The 13,987-nt window shown below is 52.6% G+C and overlaps 1 protein-coding gene across 1 annotated transcript in view; it reads left to right on the top strand.

The window, feature by feature from the left end:
* The window catches only part of Dnah17 (dynein axonemal heavy chain 17), a 110,801-nt gene that overhangs the window by 77,988 nt on the left and 18,826 nt on the right, over window positions 1-13,987 (top strand). The window contains 9 exon segments of the mRNA XM_035448176.1: window positions 106-439; window positions 2,403-2,567; window positions 4,177-4,272; window positions 4,357-4,574; window positions 8,421-8,628; window positions 8,842-8,957; window positions 11,034-11,226; window positions 12,196-12,431; window positions 13,175-13,297. Of these exon segments, the coding sequence (XP_035304067.1) occupies window positions 106-439; window positions 2,403-2,567; window positions 4,177-4,272; window positions 4,357-4,574; window positions 8,421-8,628; window positions 8,842-8,957; window positions 11,034-11,226; window positions 12,196-12,431; window positions 13,175-13,297 (1,689 nt within the window).

Below are 13,987 nucleotides of genomic sequence, written 5' to 3'. Positions count from 1 at the left end.
CCTCTCCCATGTCTCTCAACGGCGTGAGACTGTTCAGGCCTTGGTACATCTCATCCAGGGTCTGAGAGACTATACTGGGGCCTGCAGTGGCCTTTCTTCTCCTAGGCCCTACATGGTGAGGCTGGGGGCCCCAGGAGGACTGGGATGTGTTGCCTGGGGGCCCAAGATGAGCGGCCCAGCCCATCTTATCCATCCTGGCTTGCAGCCTGAGGTGAAGACCTCCATCAGTCTCTTCATGGCCTACGTGCACACCACCGTCAACGAGATGTCCAAGTTGTACCTGGCGATCGAGAGGCGCTACAACTACACCACACCCAAGACCTTCCTGGAGCAGATCAAACTCTACCAGAACCTGCTGGCCAAGAAGAGGATGGAACTGGTGGCCAAAATCGAGCGGCTGGAGAATGGCCTCATGAAACTGCAGAGCACGGCCTCTCAGGTAGGAACCGAGCGAGCATCTGGGCGGCTGCACTGCTGTAGAAACTTCTCACTGTGACAGGGCTCCCACGGGTGACAGTCGCACATGGGGGGATGGGCTGGGCGTCCCAGGCAGTGGGGTGAGCCTGACTCAAATGTGAAATGCCTTGATGACATCAGAACTAAAGTGGATACCCTGCATGTGTGATGTGTCTTAGTCAGGGTTGTTTATCGCTGTGAGGCGACACCATGACCAGGGCAACTCTTACAAAGAAAACATTGAATTGAGGTGGTGGCTTACAGTTTCCAAGGCTCAGTCCGCCATCGTCATGACGGGGAGCATGGCAGTGTGCGGGCTACATCTAGATCAGAAGACAGCAGGAAGTCAACTGACTGTCACACTGAGGCAAACTTGAGAAAAGGGACCACAAAGCCCACCCCCACAGTGACACACTCTGACAAGGCCACACCTCCTAATAGTGCCACTTCCTTTCGGGGCCATTTTCTTTCAAGCCACCACAAATGGTGGTATGCCTTGTGTCCAGGGAAGCCTGTGTAAGGCAGCTCATGAAAATGCAGTCATTTCTGCATGCTGCTTATGCCTGGTCCCTGTTCTCAGGCTTTTTTTTTTTCTCCATTTTTTAAAAATTTAAATTAGAAACAAGATTGTTTTACATGTCAATCCCCATTCCCTCTCCCTCCCCTCCTCCCCTGCTCCCCACTAACACTCTACCTATCCCATACCATTTCTGCTCCCCCAGGGAGAGTAAGGCCTTCCATAGGGGGTCTTCAGAGTCTGTCATATCATTTGGAGCAGGGCCTAGGCCCTCCCCTGAGTGTCTAGGCTGAGGGAGTATCCCTCTGTGTGAAATGGGCTCCCAAAGTCCATTCCTATGCTAGGGATAAGTACTGATCGACTACAAGAGACCCCATAGATTTCCGAGGCCTCCTCACTGACACCTGCATTCATGAGGTCTGGATCAGTCCTATGCTGGTTTCCCAGTGATCAGTCTGGGGGCCAAGAGCTCCCCGATGTTCAGATCTGCTGTTTCTGTGGGTTTCGCCAGCCTGGTCTTGAACCCTTTGCTCATCACTCCTCCTTCTCCTTCCATCAGCTGCTGGATGAAGGCTCTAGGGTGGCATGTAAGTTAGTCATCAATCTCATTATCTGGGGAGGGCATTCAAGGTAGCCTCTCTTCTGTTGCTTAGATTGTTAGTTGGTGTCATCCTTGTAAATCTCTGGACATTTCCTAGTGCCTAGCTTCTCTTTAAACCTATACTGGCTCCCTCTCTGATGGTATCTCTTATTTTGTTCTCCTCTATTCTTGGTGTGCTGATTTTCAAGGTTTCTGCCTGGCTTTAAACTGCACCTCCACAGCCCCCTGCCGTGATTCCCAGGAAGCCCAGCCTCCTCCCCCATCCTCGGTTGGGCTAAGATGGGCCTCTCGCCAGCTCCCAGGAGTTTCTGATCCCCAGTCTCAGCTAATCTTCCATTCATCCACAAACCTGAAGAACCTCCAACACTTATCCCCACCCCAAGACCTTCAACAGTTTCTCAACTGAAAATTTTTTATTACGGGTACATGTTGTAGTCCTTTCTGGCCTGGAAAGCGCTATGTAGACCAAGCTGGCCTTACACTTTTGGCAATCTCCCTGCCTCTGCCTCCCAAGTGCTTGGGTCACACACTTGTTCACCTTCCACCCTCCAGTTCAGTTGACATGGTTTTTGTTTGTTTGTTTGTTTGTTTTATTTTTTTAATCTGGTCACCTTGACCCCTTGCACACTAGGAATATGTCTTGGATAGCTTCACGCATACACTCGGTGCTCAGTGTAAACTTTCCTTTGACATATTAAAGAGTCCAGAGTCACTGGGAGTTGGGAGCCACCAAGGCCGTTCTCCTGAACCTGAGGCCTCCACCAACCATGGCAAGCAGTGTTTTGTCCTCAGCAGGCTCCTGCCCTCTCCTGGCTCTTCCCTTCCCAGGTGGACGACCTAAAGGCCAAGCTAGCAATTCAGGAGGCCGAGCTGAAACAGAAGAACGAGAACGCAGACAAGCTGATCCAGGTGGTAGGCGTGGAGACCGAGAAGGTCAGCAAGGAGAAGGCCATCGCAGACGAGGAGGAGATCAAAGTCGAGGTCATCAATAAGGTGGGTCCCCTGGGCCTCCCTGAGAGGTCCAGAGACAGACAGACAGACAGGCCACTACAGACAAGACTCGGGCCTGAGACCTTTGTACAAGGACAAACGTCCCAACCCAAGGAATCCGAGAAAGCAGGCCCTCCACTCGTGCAGGCTGGGTCCTAAGAGGTCTCTCTTTGGAGAATGCCCACAGCCAGCCAAGCTCCCCACAGGCAGCCCCTCCACGGCAGTGTCGCCAGGAGCTGCTGCCACCCAGTCCAGCCTGGCCTTGCCCAAGGCAACACCTCACCTGCTTCATCATCTTTGTCACGCTGTGGTTCTGTGTGTGGTTCTAGTTTGGGTGGGCCTGGAGCTTGAGCCTAGGGCCTCACATAGGCTAACTGAGCAGAGCTGAACCATGGAGTCACACCCAGCTGGGCCCTGTTCTCCTTTTAACCTACAGAACCACAAGCCTGTGAGGGAGATAGGGAAACTGAGGCTCAGGATGGTCCATAACTGTCCTTAGGTCTTGAACTAGTGGGTGACATAGTACCCAAGGTTTGGGCATAGGATCCATGACCAGACAAAAACCTTGTGACCCTGTTTCTTGATGACAGCATACAAGTATTAATGTCCCAGCGCTTTGCACCCACTAGCCCTCCATCCACAAATGCCCCAGGTAGGGGCTTTAGGAAACAGCTAGGGGTTGCCCCATCACCAATGCCCGTCTTTGCCCCCTATGTCCCCTTCCTAGTAATGCCCCATGGGTGTCTCTAAAGGATCCTTGGGGAGAAAACACCGTCCTCTGTCCTTCCCCTGGGGCCCAGCAACATTCTCAGAGCCTGGTGGCTGCTCCCCACTCCCCCGTCACCCAACTGCCAATCCCGTGCAAAGACACCAAGCCGCTCTGACCTCTGAACTTTGCAAGAAGGCTAAGGGTCCTTTCGAACTGAGAAAGCAAAGGAGTGCCCACATGAGTGAATGGGTGCTAGCATGCCTACGTGTGTGGGTGAGTGAATGTTTATGCACACTTCAGTCATAAGTGAGCAAGCACTGGCGCGCCCCTGTGGGGTAATGAGAACTTGTGTGCACCAGCAAGTTGAATGCCCACTTGTGTCAATGAAAGGGTTAGGTGACATGTCCCAAAACTCTGTTTTTGAAGGATTGCACAATGTGACGAGGGAGGGGAAGGGTTGGAGTTTCCCTTCAGTCCTGGAAGCTGGAGCTGATAGAGGCACCCAATCCCAGTTGAGCATCCCATGTCCCTTGGCAGATGGTTGGTCTCCTCTGAGAGCAAGAGGCAGGGACCAAGGAAACAGGGCAAGAGAGGCAGGTCTTATGAGTCAGCACACACAAAGAGACACCAGTGACTGGGGTACCCAACACAGACAACAGATACATGGTGTCTCTTGGCAAGAACTCAGAACTACTGGGGTTTGGCTGTAGCTAGAAGGAGAGTTCACCTCATTCTCAAATCCCCCTGCCCACCCTTCTCAGGTGGGTGGATGAATGGATGGATATGGCTAAGTAGGTGGGTGGGTGGATGGGTGGGATGGATGCGTGGATGGATGGGTGGGTGGGTGGATGCGTGGATGTTTCAACAGCCTACCCTGAACTTTCCTGTTTGTCTCCCTTCTAGAATGTCACTGAGAAACAGAAGGCCTGTGAAACAGACCTGGCCAAGGCAGAGCCAGCCCTGATAGCTGCACAAGAGGCTCTGGATACTTTGAACAAGGTGACAGAGGAAGCAGAAAGAAAAAAAGGAGCAAGGGTGGCCAAGCAAGTCCCATGGTGACACTCAATGTTCTTGTCCCCTTAGAACAACCTGACTGAGCTGAAGTCCTTCGGCTCCCCACCAGATGCTGTGGTCAATGTCACAGCTGCTGTCATGATCCTGACGGCACCTGGGGGCAAGATCCCCAAGGACAAGAGCTGGAAGGCTGCAAAGATTATGATGGGCAAGGTGGACACATTCCTAGACGCTCTGAAGAAGTTCGACAAGGAACACATCCCTGAGGCCTGTCTGAAGGCCTTCAGGTAAGCCTAGGGCAGCGCTCAAGCTGCACCTTCGCCCTGGAGCTGTGGTGGGAAGGTTAAGGCAAAGGGGCCCTCTCTCCAGGGAGCCCTGCCACCTCTGTCCCTCCCACACCCACCTCTGCCTGGGAAGGGAACTGGGGTAGAGAGGAAGACCTGAAACCACACATTTAGACCACGGCTTCTCCCATGTGTTGCTGGTGGTCTTGCTTGTCCTGCTAGGTCCCGCTGCTTCAGCCCAAAAATGAACACACACAGATGCTATATTAATTATAAAACTGGTGGTTGGTGGCTAGGGCTTCTTATTGGCTATCTCTGTCTTAATTATTAACCATAACTACTAATCTTTGTATTTGCACATGACCTAATCTTACCGGAGAACACCTGGAACATTCTATCCTCCCTGTCCCTCCGTGGTGTTCTCCCAGTCTCTCTCTCTCTCTCTCTCTCCCTACCTTTCCCAGAATTCTCCTTGTCTCCTAGTCCCGCCTATGCTTCCTGCCTGGCTATTGACCAATCAGTGTTTTATTCATCAACCAATAACATATATACAGAAGGATGTCCCCCATCACCCATGTAGAGCTGGCAGGTGGACAGGGGACAACCTGGGGCCATAGGAGCCAGAGGGCTGTCCCTGCCAGAGTGGCTGATCACACATGCACACGCACACATGAATATAACACAAGCGCACGCACACATGAATATAACACAAGCGCACGCACACATGAATATAACACACGTGCATGCCTGCACCCACCCCACATGTCCCTGTCATTCCCTGGGGTTCTGGTGTGAGGGATCCCACTGTGAGTACCTTTCTGGGGGTAACATTGGAACTTGGGGATGTGTCTTGGGGATCCCACTGACTTTTTTAAAGATTTATTTATTTATTACATATACAGTGTTCTGCCTATGTGCCAGCAGAGGGCACCAGATCTCATAACGGATGGTCGTGAGCCACCATGAGGGTGCTGGGAATTGAACTCAGGACCCCTGGAAGAGCAGCCAGTGCTCCTAACCTGAGCCATCTCTCCAGCCCTCCCACTGACATTTTTAATGCACTTTCCTTTTTGTGAATGCGCCAGGCCATCTGCCCTTGTCTTGGACCTGGTGATGACCCATCTCCAGGCTACACTTGTCTGTGGCTGGAAAGGACGGCTTAACTGTGTGACCCCAGTATCTCCAGCCCCCATTTATGAAGGAGACAGTTCAAATAGTGAGACTGTTTGATCAATATGGGATAGCTTAAGGCACAAGAAAAGTGTGGTGCAGGGGCTGACGAAATGGCTCAGTAGGTAAAGGTGATTGCCACCAAGCCTGGCAGCCTGCGTTCAATCTCCAGGACTCATATGATATGGAGGGAGAGAAATGACTCTCCTTGTCCTCTGTCCTCCACACCATGTGTGATGCATACAGACATGCAAGTATGCCCACACACATAAAATATAATAACATTTTTAAGCTGCGCATTTAGTGGTGCGCACCTACAATCCCAGAGGCATAACTGAGTCTGAGCGCAGCCTGGTCTACAGAGAGTTTCCAGATAGCCAGGACTACACAAAGAAACCCTGTCTCAAAATACACACACACACACACACACACACACACACACACACACACACGGACAGAGAGAGAGAGAGAGAGAGAGAGAGAGAGAGAGAGAGAGAGAGAGAGAAACGTTTTAACGTTTTAATTATTTTAATGTGTAGTAAGACTGCCATAGGTGTGCCATACCACTCTCAGTGTTTGGTTAGAATGGACGGTGGTGGGTGAGTGGGTGGGTGGGTGGGTGGGTGGGTAGGTGGGAGGGTTTGTGGACAGATGGACATAGAGTGCTGGTGTGGAGCCCAGGACTTGGCACATGCGATGCAGGCACTCAGCTGTCTTTCTTTCCAGTCCTTGTTCTAATCTTTTCCCTTCTGAAATGGCCCTGAAAACGTGCCTCCCGGCTGCTTTCGTATGGTCAGGACTAAACGCCTGGTGGGCGCAACTTAAGGGAGGAAGGGTTTGTCCAGGCTCACAGATCTGAGGAGACCATCCTTCCTGACAGGGAGGGCACAGCACTGGAACAGCTCAGTCTTGGGTGGGAGAGCGCTTGAGGCTGTTCACACAGAGAGGAAATAATTCAAGACCTGGCCCCAGAGACCCACAGTCCAGTGAGGCCACAGTCCAGTTAAGTTTCCACTGACTGCCAAAACACTGTCACCAGCAGGGGACCACATTTCAAATACATGACCCTAGGGAGGCCAGAGGTTAACACTGTGTGTCTTTCTCAATTGTTCACCACCTCACTTTTGAGACGAGGTCTCTCACTGAACCTGTAGCTCATTGATTCAGAGAGAACAGCTGGCCAGCGAGACCCTCCTACCTCTGTGCGCCCGCTCCCGCTGCTGGCACTGCAGACACATGCCTTTGCCTACCATGCCCAGCATTTACATAGCTGCCCTGGAACTAGCTCTGTAGGACAGGCTGGTCTCGATTCACAGAGATCCACCTGCCTCTGCTTCCCTAGTGCTGGGGCTAAAAGGTATGTGCCACCACACCCAGTCCATGGTATCATATTGCTGTAAAATAGAAATGACATGGCCACTCCTGAGCGTCTGTGTGAGCATTGTCCTGTGGGCATCTCTTCCTCCCCATGTCTGGCCAGACTATGGCCAAGGCAGCAGTGAGTCTGTTGCACAGCCTGTTGGTGGGACAGGCCACAGGCACCCCTGAGAGTGCTCTGTGTCCTGTCCCATCACTGCCTCTCAGGGTTATGATGGACAGGTGCCTAATCTCAGTCTTCTTGCCTATAAATGACGTCACTGGCAAGTTAGAATGAGATTAGCTATATGAGGCACCAGGAACAAAGGAGAAAAATGGACCCCAAATTCTGTTTGACAGGCCAATTTTTTAATCTGCATTTATGTAAGTTGGGGGGAAGGGGAAAGAGAAGAGAGCATACAGGTGTCTGGGCACCACAGCACACACGTGGAGGTCAGGGGATAACTTTGGGAGTTAATTCCCTCCTCTCAGCCTGCAAGGTAGGCTCTCTCTCTCTCTCTCTCTCTCTCTCTCTCTCTCTCTCTCTCTCTCTCTCTCTCTCTCTCTCTCCTCCCCCCTCCTCTCTCTCTCGTTTCCCCAGCTCTGTGTACTCCAGGCCAGCTGGCCCATGAGCCTTGAAGCTTCTCCTGTCTCTGCCTCCCATGTCACAGTGGGAGGGCTGGGATTGCAGGTGCAGGTCACCATGTCTGGCTTTTTTCACATGAGCTCTACAGATCAAGCTCTGTTGTCTAGCAAGTGATTTTACCTGCTGAGACATGGCCACAACGACAGAGGCCAAGTTTCTTCTCCCCACCCTCCACAGCCCCCCCCAATAGCCATTAAAGTGCTCAATAAAGGAGAGGGTGCTGGGGGCGCTGCTCTGTAAGTAGAAGTGCTTGCTGCACAAGTATGCAGACCTGAGTTTGAGCCCAGAACCTAACTAAAAAGCCATGCCTGTTGGGTGTGCCTGTAACATCTGCCCTGGGGAGGTGCAGACAGGGAGATTCACAGATTCACTGATCAGCAAGCCTAGCAGCTGGAGGAGCTTCAGGGCGATTAGAGGCTCTGTGTCAAAAACAAGGCACAACCCTTGACTTGAGGTTAACCTTTGACCTGTACACACACACACACACACACACACACACACACACACACACACACACACCACAGAGATGAAAAAGAAAGAAAGAAGTACTAGTATTTCCCAGTGCTGCTTCTGTAACCATGGCTACGGTAACCTGAGATGCAGAGCCAGCATGGGGAGTGGGGACCAGGGCCTGTGTCCTGGCCTAGCCCTGCTTAACACCCATGGTTTCCTTCCAGGCCCTACCAAGGCAATCCCACCTTTGACCCTGAGTTCATTCGCTCCAAGTCCACAGCCGCTGCAGGCCTGTGCTCCTGGTGTATCAACATTGTGCGCTTCTACGAGGTCTACTGCGATGTGGCCCCCAAGAGGCAGGCCCTGGAGGAGGCCAACGCCGAGCTGGCCGAGGCACAGGACAAGCTGTCCCGGATCAAGAACAAGATTGCAGTAAGTGCGCTGTGAGACCCATGCCTCCCACACCCTGCCAGTCAATGTTTCTGTTTAAAACACATTGGCACAGCCTGCAGCCATGAATTATTAAATGGCATGAGAAAGCACAGGCAGAGGGTGGTACCATAGACCACGCCAGGGGATTGTCGGGGATGCTTGGGTCTTCAGGCCCTGAGCTTCCGGGAACATCTCCCAACTTAATTTTTTCAGGAACTCAATGCCAACCTGAGCAACCTGACTTCAGCTTTTGAAAAAGCAACAGCTGAGAAAATCAAGTGTCAGCAGGAGGCCGATGCCACCAACAGGGTGATCTCATTGGCTAACAGGTTAGTCCTCACCATGGCTGCACCTCCTATCTCCCAAGGCCCCAAAATGGACATGCTCTCAGAAGGCAGAATTCCCAGTTAGCTCAGGACACTGTCCAGAGCCACCTGCTCTCAGGCAGCACTTGTCCTTGGTGTCCTTGGGGAATGACGTCTAGGCCTCCCAGGAACACCAAAATGAACCTCAGTTGACCTAGTCTTCAGACTGTAACTACACAAGGAGGGGCACAAAAAGCTACAACCTCAGCACACACTGTCAATGTTCACACCTGGACCAGAGAACTTCACCGAAGTCATTCCCTCACCTTGGGGGGCTTGAGCACCAGTCATGAGTGGCCGTGTCTATGTTAACAACATGTTACCGACACACATTCACTCAGGGCACCACTGGATCCCTACAACACCAGATCTCTCCGACCCCCACTCTATAACTAGGTGTTAACAGGGGCAGTGGTTTGGGCAGCTGACGAGAAAGGAACCAGCTGTGTTGGGGACAGAGGCCCCGTTTCTTCCACAGACGGTAGCTCTGTCCTACAAGCCACTCTTGCAGTGGTCTCCGTGGGCCACGTGTTTCACAGCTCACTCTGTAGTCTGTGCACACTCACTTTTGACGGCTACACCCTGCCATGGATTTGGATGGCGGGGCAGTGCTGGTCCCAGGAATCAAATATAGCCCAAGTCTGTGCTTTGCACACTCGGGCCAGGCCCACTGGAAAGTGCAGCCGTGTGGTAGAAACCGATTTTAGGGCCAGTATCAAAATCATTACCACATCCATCCACATGCAGGCGGTGGAGAACCACCGTCAAGTTAGCTTGTTGCTCCAAGCCCTGGAAACCCAGCACGGTTCGGCTGCTGTCAAGACCAGGTCTCATGTAGCCTAGGCTAGCCTCAAACTTGCTGCATATCAGAGGGTGACCTTGAACTTCTGACCCCACCCCACCCCACCCCCACCTGTCCTCTGCAAGCACTGGTGCTACAGGCATGTGCCACCATACTTGATTTTTGCAGTCCTGGGGATTGAACCTGGGGCCTTGTGTTTGCGAGGCCACTCTTCTAGTCACTGAGCCATGGCCGCTGCTCTGTTGTTTCGTGTCGAGACAGTCTCACTGTATAGCCAAGGCTGGCCTCCAACTTGCAGTAATCCTCCTGACTCTTCTTCCCAAATGCTGGGATCCCAGGTGTGCACCCACCGTGCCTGGCCCCGAGGGCACCCTGTCCAGGGGGGTGCCTGGCACCCAGAAGGCCTTCAGCCACCATACTTGGATCACAGCCCCCATGGTGGTCAGCTCGGTTCTGAGGTTGGAGTGGCAGATTCCATTCTATGGCTACCTGCTATTTTCTCCCATCCTGGGGGTGGCAGCCATTGAATAGTCTGTTGTCAGCATGATTCAGCAGATCTGCGGGGGTTGAGGGGCAGTTCCCAGGCCACCTTAGCTGGTGGCACAGATGCACCCCTACCTATCATCTGTCTGAAGGAGGTGACCTCATCAGCTAAAATCCGAACAGCCTCTGAGCCACTGGGAAGAAGTTCTCTGGGTATGGCACCTGCACACAGTATTAAGCTGGGGCAGTACTTTCAGACCCACAGGACACGAGTTAGGACAACTGGGTACCAGTCCTCCAGCTGGTGGCCTAGGAAGCACCTCACACCCCATTGCTCCAAGGCCAGCAGCCCTCTGGATGCTACACTGTCCTATAGTCACCATGTTTTTCAGCCAGACTCCAGTGCCTGCTAAGTGTGCTGCCAGTGGAGCACACTTAGGAAAAGGATGTGATCACAAATGTGCAGGGCAGAGAGAGCATGGCGGATTCAGCATCCCCCAGAATCACCAAAGCACATTGGTTTTTGTTTCCTGTGAATTCCTCCAGAGCTTCCTACTGTGGAGCCAAGCAAGCACTGGTGACATTGTGTTGGTTCCAGATTTCCCAGGTCACCTTGCAGTCCACACAAATCCATTTGGCAGTTTGTCCGCTGGCTGACAGGCCACTTAGACAGGCACACCAGCCGGCTCTTGGGCCCAGCCCCATGCTCTCCAGCTCACACAGGCGCTCCCCCCTTGTCCCATGGGCTCTTGCAGGCTTGTGGGAGGACTGGCTTCAGAAAATGTGCGCTGGGCTGAGTCAGTGGAGAACTTCAAGAACCAGGGGGTCACCCTGTGTGGGGATGTCCTGCTCATCTCTGCCTTTGTCTCCTACGTGGGCTACTTCACCAAGAAATACCGGAATGAGCTGATGGAAAAATTCTGGATCCCTTACATAAATAAGTTAAAGGTAAGAAGTACAGGGGTGCTCATGACTTGGGGAGACTCAGGGGCTCCCCCCAGGGCAGCCACAGCCACACTGTATCCTCACTGAGGTGCAGCCAGCCTCGTCTGCTGGGACTGACGTCATTTCTGGCATGCCACAAGGCTGCTTCTGCAAGCAGTGTGAGCGCTGCCTCCTCCAGTTTGATCTTCAAATTATGTGACCAGTACCAACTTGAGGACACATTGGAGAGAGAGCTCAGTCGGTAAAGTGTCTGTTGCAGACATGGGACCCGAGTCTAGATCCCCAGCACCTACATATTAATAAAAAGCCAGGCACTGCAGCATACACCTATAAACGCCCCCCCCCCCCAGAGCTGGTGTAGGGACATGGGAGTGAAAACGTTCCTGGGGCTTGCTGGCCATCCAGACTCACCAAACAGGTTCAGTAAGAGACCCTGTCTCAAAGCATAAACCAAAGTAGGCCTGGAGAGAGGGCTCCATGGTTGAGAACACTGGCTGCTCTTGCAGAGGACTTGGGTTTGGTTCCCAGCACCCACATGGCAGCTCACAACCACCTATAATTCAAATTCAAGGGAACCTGATGTCTTCTTCTGTCCTCTGAGAACTCATACATATACTTGGTGCACACAGACAAGCAGGCAAAGCACTATACACAGAAATAAAAATAAAAAGAAAAAAAACAAACAAACAAGGCAAAAGGTTGGCAAAATGGCTTTAGTAGGTAAGACAACTTGCAGCCAGCCCTAAAAAATCTGGATTTGATCCCCAGAACTCACATGATAGGAGAGAGCCAACTCCTACAAGTTGTCCTCTGACCTCTGTCCACAAATGCCCACTGTGCCCAAGCTACACACACACACACACACACACACACAGAGAGAGAGAGAGAGAGAGAGAGAGAGAGAGAGAGAGAGAGAGAGAGAGAGGAGAGAGAGAGAAAACAAAAAATAAAGAGCGGTTCCTCCCCTGGCAGGTCCCGATCCCCATCACAGAGGGCCTGGACCCCTTGACCCTGCTAACAGACGATGCCGACGTGGCCTCCTGGAACAACCAGGGTCTGCCCAGCGACCGCATGTCCACCGAGAACGCCACCATCTTATGCAACACAGAGCGCTGGCCGCTAATTGTGGATGCCCAGCTTCAAGGCATCAAGTGGATCAAAAACAAATATGGCGATGAACTGAAGGCCATCCGCCTGGGGCAGAAGAGGTGCGCGGCTGGTGCCGGGCAGGGCTAGGGAGGTGGCAGGAATTGTCACAAGCACCTCAGGCCTTGTGAGTGACAACTGGGTGATGGCCAGGTCCTATGTATGCACACATGCCTTGGGAATTTTGTGTTTATGGGATAGCTGGGGGCCCAGGAAGCAGCCCCAGGCTTGCTTTCACACAGGGCTTGAGCCCTGAGCATTTGCTAGCTGACTCACTAGTCTGCTAACAAGATTGCAAACACACAAACACAAATGCCGGCCCAACAGCTGCGAATCAAACCAGGCCCTTCTCCCATCTCCTCTTCACAGGGGAGGGGACCTGGACCCGGCTCTCTGTGTCCTCTTGGCCATTGTCTGCCCCAGAGGCTCTGGGCTGGTCTCTCATCTCTTGTGTGGTTTACATTCCGCTACCACAAGAGAAACAAAAACCATGAGCACCAGGGTGACAGTGGCTTCCAGGCAGCTTCCTGGTGGGCGCCCTAGAACAGGCCCAGAACAGAGCAGGGAAAAATGTTGGGCTCTGCAGCCCAAAGACCCCTCCCACCCCCAGCCCCCAAGTTCTCACTCCAAAGGTCTCAACCCCCAATCTGCAAGCCCACACAGAGAAGTGAGGAAGGAGGAATTGGAGTTAACTCCCTGGGGACCTCCCTGGACACTTCCTTCCTTGAGGGCCAGGGCCACCTTTCAGAATAGGCTGTGCTTCCTACGGCCTCTAAGCCATGCCTCGTCTCTGTTGTATGCCCAGCTACCTGGACATCATCGAGCATGCCATCTCGGATGGTGACATCCTACTCATTGAGAACATCGGCGAGACTGTTGACCCTGTGCTCGACCCGCTGCTGGGTAGAAACACCATCAAGAAGGGAAAGTAAGACATTTTACCCCCACATCCCAGCCCAAAGCAAACCCACCCCTCCTGGGGCAGCCCCGGGACAGGGGAGCACAGTGAAGGGCCTCCCTTCACTAAATGCTGAGAAGGCTGAAGGGAGCCAATGCTTGAGGGGACTAGAGCAGCCAGCTCTACCCAGTGGGTGGGGCGGTGGGGGGAGGGGGGACCAGCTGATGTGTGGGCTCCTTAATACAGCGCCCCTCCCTCTCTCCTCTCTCTCTCTCTCTCTCTCTCTCTCTCTCTCTCTCTCTCTCTGTCTCTCTCCCTCTCTCTCTCTATGCATTTGAAAATCTTGAGGCTTTCAAAAATTCTTTGACAGTTATATCCCTGCCTCCCCCATTATCCCCTCTTGTCCCACGTCCTTTGGATGGTTTTCTCTTCCCAACATGTTACCCTTCTGCTATCACAATGTGTGCAAGAGTGTGCGTGCATACATGTGTGTGTATGCATACGTGTGTGCGCGAGTGGCATTCGTGTATATGCCACAGGCTATGTAGGTCAAAGGCCAACTATGGAAGTTGGATTCTACCATATGAGACCCAGGTATTGCACTCAAAGTGTCAAACTTCTTTGGCATAAAGTCCTTTACCTACTGAGCCATCTGGTTGGCCCCACTACAGTTTTCTGTTGTTGTTGTCATTTGTTTGTTTTGTTTTGTTTTGTTTTTCG

Source organism: Cricetulus griseus, chromosome 7 (assembly GCF_003668045.3).
Source record: "Cricetulus griseus strain 17A/GY chromosome 7, alternate assembly CriGri-PICRH-1.0, whole genome shotgun sequence".
Classification (NCBI taxonomy): domain Eukaryota; kingdom Metazoa; phylum Chordata; class Mammalia; order Rodentia; family Cricetidae; genus Cricetulus; species Cricetulus griseus.
This window is presented reverse-complemented; position numbering and strand designations above follow the sequence as displayed.